The 19,902-nt window shown below is 39.2% G+C and overlaps 1 protein-coding gene across 1 annotated transcript; it reads left to right on the top strand.

Annotated features, from left to right (window-relative positions):
• The first annotated feature begins 880 nt into the window (after window positions 1–880).
• On the top strand, window positions 881–17,918 carry capzb (capping actin protein of muscle Z-line subunit beta). Its single transcript, XM_041783711.1, has 9 exons — window positions 881–1,137; window positions 9,635–9,724; window positions 11,516–11,637; window positions 13,404–13,517; window positions 13,595–13,736; window positions 15,990–16,106; window positions 16,202–16,267; window positions 16,677–16,753; window positions 17,800–17,918. The coding sequence occupies exons 1-9, from the start codon at window positions 1,135–1,137 to the stop codon at window positions 17,891–17,893; spliced, it is 825 nt and encodes a 274-aa protein (XP_041639645.1). The 5' UTR covers window positions 881–1,134; the 3' UTR covers window positions 17,894–17,918.
• Window positions 17,919–19,902: the final 1,984 nt, after the last annotated feature.

Below are 19,902 nucleotides of genomic sequence, written 5' to 3'. Positions count from 1 at the left end.
AAACAATAACAATTTTGTTTATTAAGGTGATGAAACACTCATTTAGATTGGACGATTAATAAATATTTTGTTTCCTTCTCCCAAGGTTTGTTTTGCTAAATGCTACAAGGCTAAATATTACACATCAGACCTCTAAAGGACCTCTAAATAAGAGATGAAACAGAATGTGAACAGCTGCGCAAAAAATGAAAGAGCTATCCCCCCAGCCAAATCCACATTCAAATGCCCAACACATATGAATCAAAAACATTTAAAACCTTTTACTTTATATTGCAGATAAAGGGGATTTTTTTGTATATCTTAACTCAGAATGGGAGGTTTCTGTCTCTTTGTCCATTATAATGATCTTTATGCGCTTGAATTTCATTTGTTTTTGTTTTAATTAATTTTACAGCGTTCTTGCTTTCTGTTTTTGAGTGTGTTTTAAAGCCTACCTGTAGTGTGTATTTTAAATGTGATATTATTTCCGCATTTTGTTTACTTTTTACTTGAGGCGATGTCTTTGTTATACATGCCTGTTTAAATAACATGGATTGAATGTAGTAGTGTCTACAAAATAAATATTTGAAATAGCGTCAAAGAAGATGAGACACTACGATTTTTAATAACTTTTGTTTATTAAAACTGATTCTGGAAAAAAAAAAAAGCAGAAAGTTCAGACTTTTAGTTGTTGTTTGTCTGATTATTTAAGGAATTGTTGAAATGAAATAAAGTTTCCACCTAACCTTGGTAAAGCGATTGTAGCTCCATCAGTGTATCTGTCTATCTACTGCCCTCTCTGCCTGCATACTTGCTGCACCACTCCTCCCTTTCCATACTTGGCAATGCCTTTCTCACTCCTTCGCCATTGGTTGTTGCAGAGAAAGCTCAGAGTGACCCGGACATGCAACCGGGGCCTGTTTTGTGAGCGCAGCCTCCTTCCTGTAGCCCGGTTGAGGAAGTGAATTTCGCTGACAGGGCTGGGTTCAGTGAGGGAGAGGCGAACAAAACATCTTCCTCGGGGGACTACAAAAACAACTAAACAACAAGAAATAAGAGGAGCCTATAGTTAAAACACTGTAAAGCTAAGGTGCAAAGTCATCGGTGAATCCGTGCTCCCCTGCCCCGCTGAGACCGCCACAGACCGCCGCAGATATGGTAAGGGCCGCGGCAGAGCTGGCAGGGAGAGATGGGGACGGGGAGAGAGGGCTTTGGTGGGGCGGCTGGCTATTGCTAACTAAGCGCTAGCGGATAGGGGTGCTAAGCTAGGTTAGCGGCAGCTAGAGGTGCTGGGTAGTAACCTGAGAGCATCAGCTGGGGATCCAAGTGTGTAAATCACCGATGTGTGTGCACTGTTTGCTAAACTTCTGCTAACCGGATACAAATAAACTACCTCTGTGGCTAAGCTAGCAGCTGTTTCTTCTGACTAGTAAGCTAGCTGCTAGCTAGCTTTTAGCCAAACTAGAAGCCCCGTAGGCTAAAAGTTAGCACAGGATGTTATGGATTTGTCACAAGTTCGTGAATAGTACTAGTAAGGTGTCCTCATATGCAACGCACACACATAGTCCAAAAATCGTGCACAACACGCGCACTCTCATGCTAAAATAGTCCAGCGCCCGGTTGCCTGTTGCTAAAATAAGACCGCTTGCTCCTCCTATTCCTTACCATGACGAGCTGTCAGCCTCCTCTGCTGAGTTTTTCCTGCCTTGTAAATTTGATCACGACTCTAGCAATGTTTTCTCCAGGGAATGACTAGCCACTAAAGTCCCTCCAAATCATATCAGCAGCTTGTTTACGTCTTACCCTGTCTGTTATTTCCCTCCCCTCAAGCCCATAAGGCATAAAAATGATTGAAATGAGTCAGTAATGGTGTTGACGAAACAGATAGTTGCTTCTAACATTCAAGCATAACAGAGCACAGTGCTTTCACACTGTCTCTAAAAGTGGATTTTGTGGTACTTCCACATGACTGCAAATATCTCATGCCTGAGTTGGGAAGAGCAGCTGGATGTTCTCTGCAGTCGCCCACTCCCCTCGGCCTCGCCTCATCCATCCTGCTGGCTTCATGTCACAGGTCTCCCCAGATCCCAGGAGTTGTTGGTTTGAGCTAGTGATTACACAGAGACAAGAGCACTGGTAAACAAAGCGTCAAGGAGCGCAGGTGTCTGATGGAGCAGACTGATCCATCAGCTGTGAGAGATGTTAAAACAGGCAAACGTAAATGAAGTGCAGTGGATTTGACGTTGGAGACATTACTGAGAAACCTGCGCTTTGCTCAGGGTCATCCTGGAGGAAAATGTTTATAGAGAGAGGGCTCCTTTTGGTCCTTTTGACCAGCAAGCCACTGCACGACTACAGTCTGTTTATACACTTGTGAGGTGTTACTTACAAGATAAGCCAAGAGACAGAGCCTTGTTGAAATACTGAGGTGTGGTAAAAGAAGTGTTTAAATAATATTGCACAAAAGTATTACTATTGTTTTGTTTAATTGTGTCCAATATAAATGCATTGTTTTTTGGGTACGTTTGGTGATGGTCTGCTTATTTTTCCAAAGCAAATTTCAGTTGGTTTTCATAGACTACACATTAAGGTTTGATATTGTTGGATACTTTACATTATCAGTTGTGTTAGAATGATACAATCACCATCAATTTAATGAAAGATAAACTGGGAAACTACCAAGCTTGGCAAAAAACACGGATCTAAAGTTACATTTTAAACAACAAACTATCAAGAGAGAAACAGAGAGAGGTGTACTGTCTTAATTAAACATTACTAATGTATATGTGCAGCTTGGACAGTGTGTAGGAGTTTGCCTGTAAACATTGGCCATTACAAACAGGAAATGCCCCAATGTAAGAAGCGTGGGACTTTTTTTTGTCACCTTGGTATGGAAACAAATATCAATATTGTTTCATCTTTACTAGCATTATATCTGAATGACTAAATCTGATATCGGGACAACACTACATGCTAGTGTGCCTTTAATTCCAGGACCTCCTTCTGTGTTTGGCCTACTATCCCATTAAATACACATGTAATTGTAAGGTTAAACCTAAAGGAATGTAGTCTAGATCAGTCTAGATATGTTGGTAAAGCCTGTCATACAACACTGACATTACAGAAAATCCAGAGATTGTTCCTGTTGAAGACTCAGACTTTGGCCAAGGTGAGGTCACCTTGATGACACCATCTGATAAAGTTCTGGTAAAACCTTCACAATTGTTAACGTGATCATTTTAGCTGGAAAAAAAAAAAAAAAAACAGTTTTCTCCTCTGCAGTTACATACCTGCCTCTGTCTTTTGACACATTCCCCAGGTATTCATGTTGTAGCTGGTTGAACCCCCTCACTTGCTAATATCCCGCTGCTCACTGCATATTTCAGGGAGGGGAAAACCCTTGAGGGAAGGCTATGCTATGCAGTCCTGTTTATTCTTTGGCTTCTGCTAACAACATGTTGTTATTTATTTTTTAATGGAATTACCTGCATTATGGAAAGAAAGTCATGTATTTGATGTTTCCTGAAGCCTGGGGATTTTTAAAAAGTCTCTGGTACTCAACAAACTGTGGTTTATGGGGGAAATTGACCTTGTTTTTTTAGGATTTGCAGAAGACTTAGTTAGTAAACAAATAAGCTTTGCTATACAACTGTGGCATGAAACCAAAAAAGGAATTGTCTTCACTTAGTCTCAGGATGTGTTGTTAATCATTTCCTCTTAAAATTCATGTACCCTTGAGCTTTTTTGATTCAGGTGTTTTACTTCCTACACTAGTGTAATCTTTATGAAGTGTTATCTTCCCTGAGACAGAGCTGAGATTAGTCAGGATCTGTACGATTTAGCTAGCTAAGAGGAATGAACAGTTATATTGTATGTTAGCAAATTTTTTTTTTTGAGTTGGAAAACGTTTAAGCAGTTCAAACGTGATTTCATCAGTTTGTGAGAAGATGCACACATTGAACTGCAGGTCCAACCTAAGACTAGGGTTGTTTTGACTCGCAGCAATGAAACACTGGGTGGGAATCTTTAATATCATAAAATCAAATCAGTTCTTATTTATAGTTGTTATGGTATGAGACCTCTTTAGTGGTCTGGGGCTTGAAACACAATTGAACTTAATCTCTGAGTGGGATGACGGTGAAAAATCACTGTCACTGTAGGTTGATTACTTGAACAGGCTAAAGTCGATTTATTATCGAGGTCCAATACATATCTTGAGGTTTGTTAGCAATCGTCAAAGCTTGGCAATCTGTGGTTCCAAACGAGAGGCATAATCTTCTGTATTTCACAAGTCAAAATCTGCTCAAAAGATGAGCTCAACTGTTGGGTGCACTTAAAAGCATGTTTCAGTTGTTTCAGCCCTATCAGTAAATTGTGATGGACATTGTTGATATTTATAAATAATTAGACCCTCATCGATCCTCTGTATCAATCCAAGTACTTATCCATACTGTTACCAATACTTTTCTGTTGTTTGGTGGAAAGACAAAATGAAAATTCAATAGAAGTTTATCAGAAGTGATATAAGTGTAGATGAGCTTGAGGTCAAAAGTTAAAAGAGGTAATGATTCCACCTGTGATATTTATTTTATTTTTCCTCATCCTCACAACTGTAATTATATCAGTTTTTCATTAAAAACAGAATTCTCATTTTCTTCATGTGAAATTTGAACTTGCTACAAAGTTTGGTAGCACTTTTCGGTGCTGATCTGATTAGATGAGACAGGTCATTGCTTTGTAGCAGTATAAAGCCTGCGTTATTCTACTCCCAGCACAGCTGGAGTTATTTTCAGTTGAAGATAGAGTGTTTTAGTTTAATTGGGTGCGTAATGCTTGTGTGCTTTCAGCTTATGTCCCTACCAGCAAGAACTGATGTATGTTTTTTAGGGATTTAACAGTATTAAAGTTCGCAGTAGGGTATTTATTGCTGTATCCCAAAACAACAAATGAAGACTTAGGGGAAAAAAGGGGTGTCTACATTTAATAAACAATTGCACTTTAAATATTACAATATGTGCAAAAAAGTGTCGTTGATGTGCATTAGGCCTAACGTTTATACCAAGCGGTCCTAAAAAATGAAGCCAATGCAGAAGTGCCAAAAATTGCTTTTCCCCGAGTGTCCACTTGAGGCTGGCTGCAGGAACACCGGAAGTTCCGTCTGCACACATGTTACACAGCTGGTTTTGACACACAAAATAAACTGGTTTACAGCCTGGTTCAAAACACCAAATGTGTCTCATTAGCTAGTGTCTCATTGTGCTCCCACTGTACGGGGGGTGAATTTTTTTGTACCATGATCATTTGGATTATATTTAGGATGAAAGCTGATTGGCGCATCTCATTTGATTGACAGGTAGCTCGGCAGGCAGAGGCTCTGTTTCTGTCAACCAGAATGCTAGCTAGCAGGCTGACAGGAAGTCGTGTTTAGTGGGCGGACCGTTAGGTTGATCCAAAGTTCGGTTGAGACCGCGATTTCAATATGGAAGCCTCCACGAATGGGCCTCAAGAACCGTTTTAGCCCGCCTATTGTAAGCAGACGACTGATGTCACATGGGGTTTGTCCAATTCTTTCTACAGTCTATGATTTATACTTAGACTTTGGTTCCAGTGTGTTTACTAACCTTCTAAATCTTCGTTGTCCACCACTGGAAAGTAGAAGGTCTTTGGCTATACTAGTATATACACAGATGCTTGTGCTATGTTGAGCCATGCGCCGTTGTGGGGAAGTGGGGTCTTGAACGCTTCTTTAAGAGTCTTTTGGCCTGGCTGGATTCTGCAACTCGTATCTTTGCGAATTTTGTGGGGGTGATGATTTGCCAAGTGACTCCTCATGTTACTTTTTTCCTTCATCCAGTGTGTCACCACAGTCTGGCGGTATCTGCATATTGTTTTTGTTTGTCCTTCACCTTTTCTCCTTTCTCATTTCTTGATACCAGGAAACCAAAATAGTTCCACATATCAGATTTAAAAGTCACCTCCACAGCCTAAAAACTTGTGGCTTGGGTCTCCCTCTAGACTGATTTGCCCTCACCACTCATAGTATTCACCATTTTCGCGCTGTAAGATCAAGCCAGCAAGTGGAGTGCAAAGGGTGGTGGGTACACACAGTCAATGGTAACTGTGGTTCTTACTTACCTTCTCTCTGCTCCGCTTGTGAGAACTACACGTTTTTCACAGAAGGCCTACCATTTGAAACCGTCACATGTTCACGGCGACACCGAGGCACTTCAGTCTCTGTGATACCGCGATATTAACAAGACTTTTGCATTTCTAATGTTTTTGCACTAGTGATAAGATAAAATGATGTCATGTCATAGAACCTGTGAGACTCGATAGCAGTATCCGTAAGCAAAAAAGTTACATTCCCATGCTTTCAAAAATACTTAAACAGTTTTTTACGCACCTGGGTTTCAATCTCCATCCCTATTAATAACCTGGTACAACTTGCTCTCATTTGAAATGCATGTTTCTCCCACTGATGCTGCTTGATAAGTAGCCGAGAGTGATTTAAAGGCATATCTGCCAAGTCCTGACTAAGTATTTTCTAGCAAGCATCATAAGAAAATCTGCAGCTGAAATAGTCATACGAACGACCTAAGAATGTGCAGACTTGTGAAGTTGTAATTTATCTCTCTAACAACAATGAACTTCAAGTGAAGTAAATAAATCACATTTTTCTCCCCACAGAGGGATTGTAAAAACTGACAGACCAATGATTCTTACAGCAACCAATGAAAGCATTTTAATTACAAATGGATTTTCATTCCATATAAAAATGTGGTAAGTGGGGATTTCCTGCTATGCTAGACCAACTCAGATATCCAATCCAAGTAATAAAGGATTAAGGAAACATCTGTGAATTATGCAACCCATTGTCTTAATTATACCCTTTTCTTAAAGGGCAGTTCAATGTCTTGTTCACATTAGCAATCATGAAGGAGTAAAATAGAGTCTCAGTGTTTTATACTGTTTATGGGATGGATACTGGTCTGCTCTTGTTTTAATTGAGGAACTTCTAGACTCTGACATCACTGGATTTCATATGAGATTTACCATATTTCTGAATGTGAACAGTTTTGTATTTATTGGGATCTGTATTGGTCCAAGTTTTTAATGTTTAGAGTTCATTTACTACTCCAGAGTTTGTTCTCACTGCAACTCCTCATATGACAAACCATGAGTGCTGTTTTGTTTTCTGAGCTAGAAAAGTTGTCTTGTACTCCTCAGTGCAAGCAGAGTTTGGCTGCAGGGGTGAGATCCTCTCATACCCTTGTACAGAATGTAACCAGCCTTTATCATCAGGGTGTTGTGTGGAGGTGTGAAAGAGTATGAGGTGGTAATTCTTTCATTTTTAGACCCTGAAGCCCTAGTGCAACAGTAACGTAGACTTCTCCCACATAAGTCAGATTCTTGTGCATATTAGTACCAGTGAACAAATTCAGTTTTGATTTTGATGCTTTTTTTAATAGGTGTAGCAGTAATTTCCTTTAAAGGATGGCTTATTCAGATGCCCATGTGAACAGCAGGATAGCTTCCTGTAGTTCATAAAGTGAAGTGATAGTGTTCCAAAAACTGTAGTCATGGGTAAATCTACGTATGTTTTAGAGTCTGTGTAATGATCCTAAACCTGTGAGACCAAGTGACTTTTTTATTGTGTTTGTCTGGAGAGTGTTAGATGCGCTAGAATGATATTAATAAAAATGCTCTACAAAGGCTTTATCTTTGGATCATAACTATTTCAAGCAAGTAAAGATTTGCCAAAGCATCATTGTTTTAAGATAAAAACACAGATACCCATCAGGAGATGTGCAGATGGCTGTAGTGTTTGTATCTATGAACAAAAAAAAAATCCAGAGCTCTTGTGATGTTAAAATATGGACTAAATAAATCAGTAAAATCTGTCTTAAATCCAACGGACATTGTAAGTTGTTGATCATTGGCAGCAGTGTAAAGATGAGACTCATCTGTAAAATACTGCAGTAAAGATAAAATCAAGCTAAATTTATTCATGTTTAATGGAGATAGCCTCAATCTCACACAGGCACTGCACTCCTGAACATGTACGAACATTAACTGAAGGAGCCTTTAACGAGACTGTGAAATGTCCACATCAGTCAAACAGGACACAAGATGGACTTTATCCTGATACCCCCATTGTTAGTGCTTTGGATTTATGTTGCAGAGTTTCAGTGGTTTATACTTTTCTGCTCACCTCAACATTGTTTACCCACTTATTTTAGATATCAACACAAACCAGAAGCCATTATAAAGGGTCTCACTTTGGTGCTCTCGATGCTCTTGGCCTGAATTAAATTTCTGCTAGCTGGGAACATTCAAGATTTGTGAAAACTCAGGTCCAGATATCGTCTGGACCTGATCCTCCAAACATCTGGAGTTTTTATGTCAAGCGGTTTTCTTTAGCCTCTGGTGTTTCATAAGGGTTCATTTGGCTGTTTTGGACGACCTAATACTTAAAAAAACACAATAATTTAAGAAAGAACTTTACTGGAATTAATGAAATGGATAAATTAGTGGTTCTGATTTAAATCTTCTAGTATAATGTAGAAAGTTTAAACTGTTGTCACTGTAAAGAATCAACAAGAGCTGCTAGCGTTAATGTGTAAATCCTGATGGGATTAGGTGAAATTGAATTAACTGAAATTTCTTTAATCGCATGCTAATTGGTCATTAAGCTACCATAGCTAAGCCAGAGCTGGAAGATACTCACCAAAATGTCTCTCTGCTTATATAACACTGATCCTTTGAATGGAATTTCTAGTTTCATACTGAGAAGTTGTTAAACCTAAAGTTGGTTTAGAAAATACTCACAGTCCACTCACTGGACAAGTCAAGTCATCTGCACTTGGTGATATCAAACACTGCACCTTTTACCATTGAGCTCATTTTGATTTTATTACCCTTTAGCTAATTTCATTTTCCTTTCCATCTGTATCATCTACATTTTCCTGTGGTAAAACTAATGTCTTACCACCTGTAGATCCTTTTATTTTTGAAATAAAACAGGATCTTTCTGTGAAGTTTTCTCATTTTAATACTGTACAAATTATAAAGTTAAAAGCATGATTAAGAATAGTTTTTTAAAGGTATATTTGGGGCATTTTATGTCTTCATACAGGAGAACAGTGGATAGAGATGGAAACAGGAGAGAATGGGGGAGAGACATGCGAGAAAGGAGCCACAGGCTGGACTTGAACCTAGGCTGCCTGCATACATGGGGTGTGCTTTAACCACAAGGCCATCTGTGCACCAAGAATAGCTTCTCAAAAAACTGTTTAAGTTAATTGTTGACCTTAACTGGGTTACTTGCACAGAAAAACTAGTAAAATTGAACTCCGGAAAAGTGCTAATGCTGCTACATTGATAGTTCTTAATGTCTGTTTTTCACATAACATAAACTTTAAAACTGTCCTCAACCTCTAAACTGTGGTTTTGGACCACTCTGGTGGTTTAACATGCAGCATTCAAATAATTCAAATAATAAATCCAAAGGTCAAGAGGGAAAGTTAACCAACTACCTGCAGACAACACCATAGCTCATGAGGGGCTGTGTTTTAAAGCCCAGTGCCATTGTTCATGACTATAATTTGATACTGTCCTGTAATAAGTGTTTTCCCTGCTGTTTGTATGTTTTCAGAATGAGCAGCAGCTGGACTGTGCCCTGGACCTGATGAGGCGTCTGCCTCCTCAGCAGATCGAGAAGAACCTCAGTGACCTCATTGACCTGGTAAGTTGACCTTCTTTGCTTTATTCTTGCAGATTTCCCTTGCCATGTTTTTCTTCAGACGATCTTAAAAAATACAAAAAAAAAACACTGACTCTCATTTTTGTCTGGTATAAAGTAATATGATATTTTATTCTTAAATAGAAGCAGAGTTTCTTTCATGCTTTGATAAATCAAAAGCAGAATTCTTCTAAGGGTATCCGTATGTCTAAAACCTTGAACACATTTGTTATATTTAGGCAGCCACTACTGCATTACTTCAGTTTATTATGGTTATAGTTTTATACAGAAACTTCAATGAGCCCATAGAGTGAGTAGTAACTCTAATGCTGAGCTGAAAATGAACCCACGATGCCTCATATTGAAAATTAAAGAAATTGATTGTTGTGCTTGTCTCCAAATATTTTTTAATTAGGCATTAATCTTGTCAAAATAAAGTAAGTCCTTGAGTTATGAAGTCAGATTTTCTTAATACCCTAGCTTCTGCACATGAAAACTATTTAATATGTGGTTAGATACTGATCGTGTGAATGAGGAAGTAAAACAGCCCGCCAGACTACTCCCTTAGGCTCAGTGGGAAAGGACAAAAAGAAGCAAACAGTTTCTTAAAGTAAAGGGATTTTCTGTCAGCCACTTTACCAAAGCAGCTGATTTTAAGTTAAACCCCTCAGTTCAGTGTTGACATGCTCCTATTATCCTGTTATAGAGACAGGGCTCTGATTCTCTGTCAGTATGTTTTACACAGTGTGGCACCCATTGCATGAGTTTATTTACATGTTTGTGTTGAGTGTACGTGTACGTGTACATTGAAGTGATATTTGACATTTCTAATTTCTTGCATCAGCATATATACCTTTACTCTTATGTTTTCTTTCTTAACTAGGTTAGTGTGTTTTGACACGGCTATGCCAGCTATGAGTCTGGCCGTAGTCTGACAAATTAAGCCACATCTGACACACATCAAATCACACTTTACCAGTGTTTGCATGGCACCATTTTTTGTGAAGTCGATACCAGTAAGAAGCCCAGCTGCTCGCCTTCCTCCTCTCTCACCTCTAACCTCACCCCCTCTGCACCTAAGCTTTCTCCTCGCCCATCTCAGCATGCCCGATAGTTAGTGATTATTATCACAGCTGTCAGTCACCTCCCCCTGCCAGACGCATTTTTGCACCAGCATCTCTGATCAAACTCCTCTTGGCATCACCCAAAATCTCCTTTCCCTCCTGTTTGTCTCACATTTCTGCTGTCTCTTCGTCACAGCTCTGCAGTCTCTAAAACCCCCCCTCCCTTGTCTCACAGGGTGAGACAAGGGAGGGGGACTTCCAGGTGTGGGTGGTTTGAGGTTATGGGGGCTTTTTGAGGGGAAACAGGGCCTTTCTTTGTGTCTGTGCTCTGGTATTGGAAGACACAGAAACAGGGGTCCATGTCAGTCTGTGAGAAGTAATTTGTACCCTCTTATCCTCTTGATATTTTGTTTCCCATTGGTATTGTGTTCCAGCTGAGTGCAATAACTTCAGTTAAGTGACTCAGGCTGAAACCTGAGATACATTTTTGAAAAAATGAGAAATTAGAGACAACTCTGCTTTTGTTTCTCCTGTTTATACATACTCCTGCTAGTATTTTTTTCAAATGAGGGAATGTTACAGAAAGGAGGATAGCAGCAGCTCATGTGTTGTGTCTTTGCAAAGACACTTTAAATCAGGTTGTGAAAAGTTGAGATGTGTTACAAACTTGTGAGTAAGTATCTTTAAATGTGTGTAGTACAAAACTTAACCTCACTGTGTTTACTCTCAGGTACCCAGTCTGTGTGAGGACCTCCTCTCCTCTGTGGACCAGCCCCTGAAAATTGCCCGGGACAAGGTGGTGGGTAAAGACTATCTGCTCTGCGATTACAACAGAGACGGCGACTCCTACAGGTTCAGTTTTTACTACGTTTCAAATATTTGAATATGTGAAATACGCTGCATTAAGTCAGAACAGACAGGAAAAATATTTTTGGGCAAACTCACGGTAGGGGCAGTTGAACCACACTCCACTGAAGGACTCTGCTGGCCTGTGTAATGCGGTTTACAAGGAGCCTAGTCTAGAGCCACCACTATGGAAAAATACACAGTCCACATTACAGTAACTTTACTGACTTTGTGGCTTATTCTGAGTCGTTCTGGTCAGATACAGCCCTCTTACACTCCACCATTGTTTAAAATGACTGTCCAGGAATGGTCATATAAATTCTAAGTCATGTTCATATTGCTCACTCATGCTTTGCACTTGCTTTAGCTATAGTACCGCTTCCATCTGTGGCACTGCCAAGGAAGTGCACCGTACTAGAGCACAGCACAGAGCACTCACAATTGCAAAATACAGTGAACTTTAAGGAACAAATGTGCTCAGACAGTGGCTGCCAAATTTGGGTACCACCAAAAATATGCACATTATCTCAGGTGATCCTCCTTAAAAACATGACAGGAAAGGGCATGAATGCAAAATTTAAACCCCAGCTCGTTTCTCACTTTACAGAAAGCAGCCACTATCACGGGTTTAAATGTCAGAAAGGTATTTGACCCTCTGACGAGCAGCTCTCAAGAAGCGTACGGACAGCTGTTAGAGTAGAGGAGCAATAAGAGAAGTCGCCTTTTGGACACAGTGTCATCACAGTGTGCCACTTTTTCAGCCCATCCTACTGATTTTAAATGTTAAATGTTAATTTCTCTACAAGTGATAAAGTCATAGTAACGTAAAAACCCCTGCAGCTCTCCTTGAACCTTTTAACATTTCAATGAGGGTGAATTGAATGTTGTCTGAGTGAGGTAAAAGCTGTAGGAATTAAAGATAAAACATGATGGTTTCATTAATCACTGAACTAGAGACAGATGGGTCTTGAGTTGTAATTTCATCAGATGATTCAACAGGAAGCTAGGAAATTCTCTCTTTCACTGACTATCAACAACAAAGGCTCCAGCTGTAAAAAAGAAAGAAAACTGTTTAAAATGTAGATGTGACCTGGCAACTGAGAAAACAAAAACCTCTTCCCCTTTCTCTTAATGTTTAAACTCATCAGCTTTCTGCAAATGGGTCTTTGCTTCCTCTGTATAACACTAATGGATTGGGCCACTACCTACAGGTGCAAAGAGGACAACTAATCGATAAACAGAAAATTATGCAGAAAGTCTAAAATTGTTGAATGAAATTTCACCAAAAATGCAGGACACACAAATTTTATGCTCTGAATTTACTGATAAAAATATGTTCGTGGATGTTAATCAGGATGCAGTTGTTCTTGCACTTAAACATAAACTGTAAGCTCTGTATCAGTGATATGTGCCACACCCTGCTCTGGTCTGGATGTTATTTTATTCTTTGCCAATCACATACCTGATGACAGAAATTTCAGTTAACACTCTGTATTTCTGGACTGACAGCACAACAATCTTCAGCGTTAAAAAGTGTTTGCAATAAATAATGATCCCTTTTATGAATAGATGAAGCCAGCACAAGCCATCTTTCATGTTTGAAAAGGGGTGAAGGGCAAGAACAAAGTCTAAATATTAAGCTTTTGTATTTCGACTCTCTCCACCAGGCATTCCAATGAGTGGCTACTGACTGGTTCCTCATTAGCAGTCACAAACCCTAAACTTTTGTTAAGATATTCACGCTTAATTCTGTCTTCCTCTTGGTGCTTCAGATCCCCATGGAGTAATAAATATGAACCTCCTATTGAAGACGGTGCCATGCCTTCAGCCCGCCTGAGGAAACTCGAGGTCGAAGCTAATAATGCTTTCGACCAGTACAGAGATCTGTGAGTACCTGCCGAGTAATTTCCTGGGAGGTTTGTTATAAAAGGTGAGTGTGACCTCTGACATCTGTGTTTTTCAGGTACTTTGAAGGTGGTGTATCCTCCGTGTACCTTTGGGACTTGGATCATGGCTTTGCTGGAGTTATTCTCATCAAGAAGGCTGGGGACGGATCCAAGAAGATCAAAGGGTGCTGGGACTCCATCCATGTGGTGGAGGTGCAGGTGAGGGGCGGTAGCCAAGAGGAAACAGGTTCAAAGTTAAATTTATTTTGCCAGGTTTGAGATGTAAAATGTGGGCATTTATAACTTCATTGGTTTATTAATCCAAATATAATGTATATCAATCTCTGTACTGTCAGTAAGGTCCAACTGGTTAGTGTATGCAAGGTACATTGTGTTGGTGATGCAGCATTTAAAACAGATATGAAGGAATGACTTGAAGACAGTAAGAGGTAAGTCCCTGAAGATCCTTGAAAATTCTTAAATAGTCTGAACCAGAATTTTCAAATTGAAGGTCATAAGAAGTCTTTAAAAGTCTTATTTTTACCTGTGAGAGGTCTTAAATTATAAAAGGCACTTTGACTGAGACATGTCTTTATCCAGTCTTTGTTTTCTGGCCACATTAATTATAATTTAATTTTTTTTTTTGCTAATCTTTAGAACCAGCTTAGCAAACCTGCTACATTATGTTATGATGAGTATCACTTCACAGTATTTTGATTAAAAAGAGGTGTTTAAACGTGCTAAAAAAATAATAAAATATGGATGATTTTAACAAAAAGATATCTTTGTCCTATACCATTTGACATTACACCTGCCCAGGGCTGACACTAAATTCAGCCCTGGGCAGGTGTACTGAAAAATCATGCGCGTCTTTACTTTTGAGACCTTTTGCTGCAAAAAGTGGTATTATTTGTTCTTAATTCAGGTCTTAAAAGGCCTTTTAAAAAGTCTTGAAATTTAAGTTTAGAGTGTGTAGACAGCCTGTAGTTTATTATTGTTATCACAAAATCTGCCATGAAACATGCTGTATTTCATTTAAATCAAAGGCCTCTTGAGCTGCCTCTTCCTTTTAAACAACAGGAAGCAACTATTCATTAAAGCTCCATATTTCCTTTACACTAGATAAATGCCTGTTCTGCTGCCCCATCATTTCTCTAGGATCCAAATTTCTCAACACTTTTAACATTTTAATGACAGAGAAGTAACATTTGGTGCTTACAGACTTCCAAAGATGGATCACTCACATCCCTTTTAGGCCTTACGTGCAGTGTGCAGTGCACAAAGGCAGAATGGTGGGACAAGGTTGATTTAATTCTGATCTGGCACTGGAGGTATAACAGAGGGAATAAAGTGCAACCAGTGTAACATGACAGCAAACAAGGCAACATCAGTGTGTGCATGTGGGGATCCCACTGCATGTTAACATGCTGTGCTTCTTGTACTCCTGCAACTTCGTAACACAATGTGAATTCACACAGTGGGACACTAATATTATGCTGTTGCTGACACATTGTGTGAACAGAAAAGCATAGTGAAGGTGCTGCAGCAGAAGTGCAATTTCTGTAGGGCTAGAGACTAATACTTCAGGCTTTTTCTGGCTACAGAACGCTGCGTTTACTCTGTGAAGATGATATGAAGTCATTGAATGCAGTGAAGTCTGTCCAAATCATTGGATCGGTTCACCCTTTGTAAACTGGATTTATCCCTTGCTGCAATGAAGTCTGTGCATACATGTACAGGATCCCACCATAAGTCATAATAAAGAAATACAGGTACAAGAATGGATCATTTGGAATACCACCTTTCGGAGCAGGGATTTTGTTCCTCAATACTTTAGAGCAGTGATTCCCAACCTGTGGGCCGTGGCCCCCTGGTGGGCCGTGAAGGTATTGCAAGTGGGCCGCCAAATCATTTCCAAAATAGTATGATTTTTGTGTGGGGGGGTGTAATTATATAAAAATATATACAGAATAGTGTTTTAAATGTTAAAACTCAGTTACGTTTAAAAGGATATTAAAAATGTTCAAATATTCTTTTCACTATTTTGTTTTGTTTTTCCTTCAAGTATTAGACATGTGACAAGCAAATGAGAAATAGGAACTTTTGTTGTTATCTAGAGGTTGTGTGGACAGCTCCTTGAAAACTGTAATACTGAAGATGTTGAAACATGTTACAGATGCTGTTTTAGTGACTGTGGACAACATGTTTCTCCTGTATTCAGTTCAGTCCTTTATGTTCAATCTTCAATTTAAAAAAAAGTGCTCTGAGAACGCATTATATGGCCTCAGTATTTATGGGGTCGGAGGTGGGCCGCGAAAATTTTTGAGACTTAAAAGTGGGCCCTGAGTTGGAAAAGGTTGGGAACCACTGCTTTAGAGAGAAGTTGTGACGGTTCAAAATACAGTAATTCTGCCTTTTCTGTCTAGTTTGGACAATTTTTCTCATAATTTGTCGTGTCTGTTGTACGAGCAGGAGAAGTCCAGTGGTCGCAGTGCTCACTATAAACTCACCTCCACTGTCATGCTGTGGCTCCAGACAACCAAGACTGGCTCTGGCACCATGAACCTGGGAGGCAGCCTCACAAGACAGGTGCTGTGTTGAACAACAGGAGAACATACAGGATGACTGATCCAGCCTTAGTGAAGCTGTCCATAATCTAAATTTGTGTCTTTTTTTTTTCACAGATGGAAAAAGATGAAACGGTTGGAGAGAACACTCCCCACATTGCCAACATCGGCCGCCTTGTCGAAGTCAGTGTGACACCTAATCACGTTATATATAAACATGAAATTGTAAATAGGACTTTACGGTTGAAAACGTACAAAGAATACATAAGAGGGTTGACAGAAAGACATTGGTAAAATATTGTATGAGCAACAGTCTGAACTATGAAAGCAGTTTCCAAGTAAATGCTTTGTTTAAATTTTAAGTGTTGCTGTTCAGGTTTAAGAGCTGGAGGCTATGGAACCAAGAGAAGCTTGTTTTCTTTTTTCTTCAAACCAGAGTAATCTGTATTGTTTATTCTTCATCACTAGTAAAGATGTCTGTCATGTTATCCTGTAGTGTGTTAAATTTGTCTTTTCCAGTACAGATAAGTTGTGATAGAGTTGAATATAGGAATCGTGCTTTTTACTAAATAATGTCTTTTTCTTGTTTCAGGATATGGAGAACAAGATTCGCTCCACACTGAATGAAATCTACTTTGGCAAGACCAAGGACATTGTCAACGGCCTAAGGTAACACAACAAGAGTTTGGTTCATTTTAACAGCTGTCTTCCTTTTAATAGCAAGTCCTTTCAGCGGAGCCTCTGTGTACTGGTTGACATACAGTATGGCGCATTTCCACCTGGTGGTCCAGTTTGGTTCAGAACAACTTGGCACAGTTTGGTACCTTAAATCCTGATCTTGCTTGCATGTCCACAGCTAAATTTATCTAGCCTCACTAGTGGTGATGGGGATTATGGCTCTTTTTAGAGATATGGATCATTTGTAAGAGCAGGTCTTGTGGCTCTTAAACGGCTCTTCTTTTGACCCATTTTGGCTTTTTTTGGTCCATTTAACAACAACAAAACATAAGGAAAAGATAAAGGAAACCGGCTCCCGCTCTTATTGATCACATATAAGACACCACTCTTTTGTGCATGTCCATTATTCTTTTTTTGGCTTCATACATCATCATCCTCCTCCTTCTCTTAGCCTCAGCGATTGTATCAAACAATATTGAGAGGAGCCAAGGGATTTATTTATAGCTCAAAGCTGGAGTGAACTAGTGCTGTGGAGCTAACTTTGAAACTGTTTATTATTGCCACAGTTGCGTGTTAAGTTAAGATTCTTTTGTCCAATCAGTGGACTGCAATGAATCTGACTCCACTCTTAAGGATTAGATTGATACATTTGTCATTCCAACAGAAGGGTGCCAAAAAGTAGGACTATACAGATCAGTTATTTCAGTATATTTCCCAACTTTTACCATTAGAAAATATTAGCACTTTGTGCCACTTGGTGGAAATGCATTTACCAATATACATTATACTTGCTCATTATGCTTGCTTTTTCCTATTTTCATCATATCTGGTAGCATTTCATGAAGCGTGGTTTTTCCACCTCTTTCTAGTTGCATTTTTTACTCCATTTACTTTATCTTCAACTCCCATTTTCACCCTCTTCAGCAGACCTTTTATTGCCTTTTGCTCCACATTTCTGCTGCTGTTTTTCTCAGCCTGTCTTCATGCCAACACCTCCTTCACCTGTCCCACTCTATTGCCTCTCCTCTGTGCTCCAGATCTATTGAATCTTTGCCTGATAACCAAAAGTACCGGCAGCTCCAGAAGGAGCTGTCGCAGGTGCTCACCCAGCGTCAGATCTTCATTGACTAGGGTCAGAGGTACAGCCTGGCATGATGAAGTTTGTGTGTGTGAGATTTTATTTATCAGAAAATTAGCCAAGGTAGCTGTAGTTCTACCTACAGTGATCTCTCTGATGCCTTCTGGGACAAGCCTTGAGGTAACAAGAGGGAGTCATGCCTTTAAAGCCAATATGTGTAACAACATATCTAATAAATCATCATGATATAAACAGTATAGCCTACAGACTAACTGATGGTGGAATTTGACACTGAAAATTTGCACATTAAAAACTAATGGGAGCCACTCACTTTGCATGCTTTTAAACTTTTAAGAATAACAAAAAATGTTTGTAATACCCAGTAGTTGATCCTTTTAAAGAAATTTTTCATCCTAAATTTTAAGTACAGCACCAACTTGCAAAAGAATGGAATAAACTGGCTCTCCCAAGAGAAAAAAAAATTGAAAACCTATAAAGCTGAGTTGAGTAAAGCAAGAGACTTTTTACATGGACCTTTTTACTTTTTTAATGCGTACCTGAAACATATCTAGGGTTAGACGGCACCAATGATGGCACCAATGACACCGATAACCATTTAGCTGAATGTTACAAAGCAATATGTTGTTTAAATAATTAACACAGGGATTCACTCTTTGTCGTTGGATTGTTACTTTTTCCCCAGCCATTTTCATCTTGGCTTCATCCGTCACCATCCTCTTCCTTCTCTTAGCCTCAGCCATTGTATCAAACTGTATCAATCTGGCTTCTTTACAGTAAAGGCTGGTGTATGAACAAGTGCTATGAAGCTGTAGCGCTTGTGAGAGCTGTGGTCTAATATGACAGTTACACAGTGCTGAAAGCAGGCAAAGGTGGCCGTTCTGTCTGTTTAAAGTTACAGCGATTTTAGATTGACTTTGAAACTGTTATATGGTGGAAAAGTTACATATTGTCACTTTAACTCTTAGAAAAAAACAGAATGGACTGTGCCTTTTGAAAACAGCAGTAACAGTTTATGACGTGTCTTATTAGAGGATAATGACTACCTCTAAACATTTTTCTTTTCTTATATTCATGTAAATATCACGTGAAGTGGTTTGGTCCCCATGAAATCAATATGTTAGAAGAACAAATTTAGCGGCCCTTTATGTTGGGGAGTTAATTGCTAAATTTTTTATTCAGCCACTTTTCATAACAGTCCAAAACTAGAGTAGTAAATGCTGCAAATCATAGAAGAATGATTATGTTGACTGGGTGTGAGTGTGACGGTAAATAAATTCTGTGTGAACATATTTGCAATCTTGTTAGGGTGTTGTAGACTGAGCAGCTGTTTGGGCATGTGGTGCAGGTTGTGTTTACCCTTGAGTCCTAAAGACTGTCACTGTGCAGGAATGAAGCTTACTAGCCATTCCTGTACTCAGCGCAAGCAGTAGCCCTGATGTTTTGCAGTTTTCCAAATAAAGTTTCCTTAAATGGTGTGTTTATTCAGTGCTGTAGCACTCCTCCTATTACAGGAAAACACTCGAGTAGAACAGAATATACATAGAATAACAGAGAAATCTGATCAGCCTTGTATGATTGACTGTATTGCAATAGAAAGGCGGCCAATACCATAAAGATTTCTGTAATTATATATTTGAAATTCAAATTCTTTATCTTCAACTTCCACTCCACAGAGGCAATAAGCTATGCAGCATTTCAGATGAAGACATTTGGGATAAGCTGTTGTTTTTGTTTTTTATTTTTTCCTTCTACTTCTTTTTGGGAGCATTCTTTAGACATGAATACAATCTTAGGGAATGTGTGTTTCATTAAGATTTTTCCCCAGTTTGAGCACATGCCTCAGGCCTGTTAATGTTTAGATGTGTCGTAAACAGAGAGCAGCAGAAATTTTCTGTGGAAAGATGTTTCCAAAACCATAGGCCAGTTTAAGGTCATAAAAAAAACTCTATTTTTCATATGCATGAATATGTGTGAATATTGCAGTTCTGGTCGTTTTAAAGAAGCTGGTGAAATGAATGAGGGAAGCCATAGGAGTATGCAA

This window comes from Cheilinus undulatus, linkage group 3 (assembly GCF_018320785.1).
Source record: "Cheilinus undulatus linkage group 3, ASM1832078v1, whole genome shotgun sequence".
NCBI lineage: Eukaryota > Metazoa > Chordata > Actinopteri > Labriformes > Labridae > Cheilinus > Cheilinus undulatus.
The sequence above is the reverse complement of the archived record's forward strand: the minus strand, read 5'-3'. Positions and strand labels throughout refer to the sequence as shown.

Bases quoted from the DNA above. Each gene is read 5' to 3' on its own strand.
- capzb (XM_041783711.1), top strand. The intron at 9,725-11,515 runs GTAAGTTGACCT...GTTTACTCTCAG, and splicing joins TCAGTGACCTCATTGACCTG to GTACCCAGTCTGTGTGAGGA. The intron at 16,754-17,799 runs GTAACACAACAA...TCTGTGCTCCAG, and splicing joins GACATTGTCAACGGCCTAAG to ATCTATTGAATCTTTGCCTG.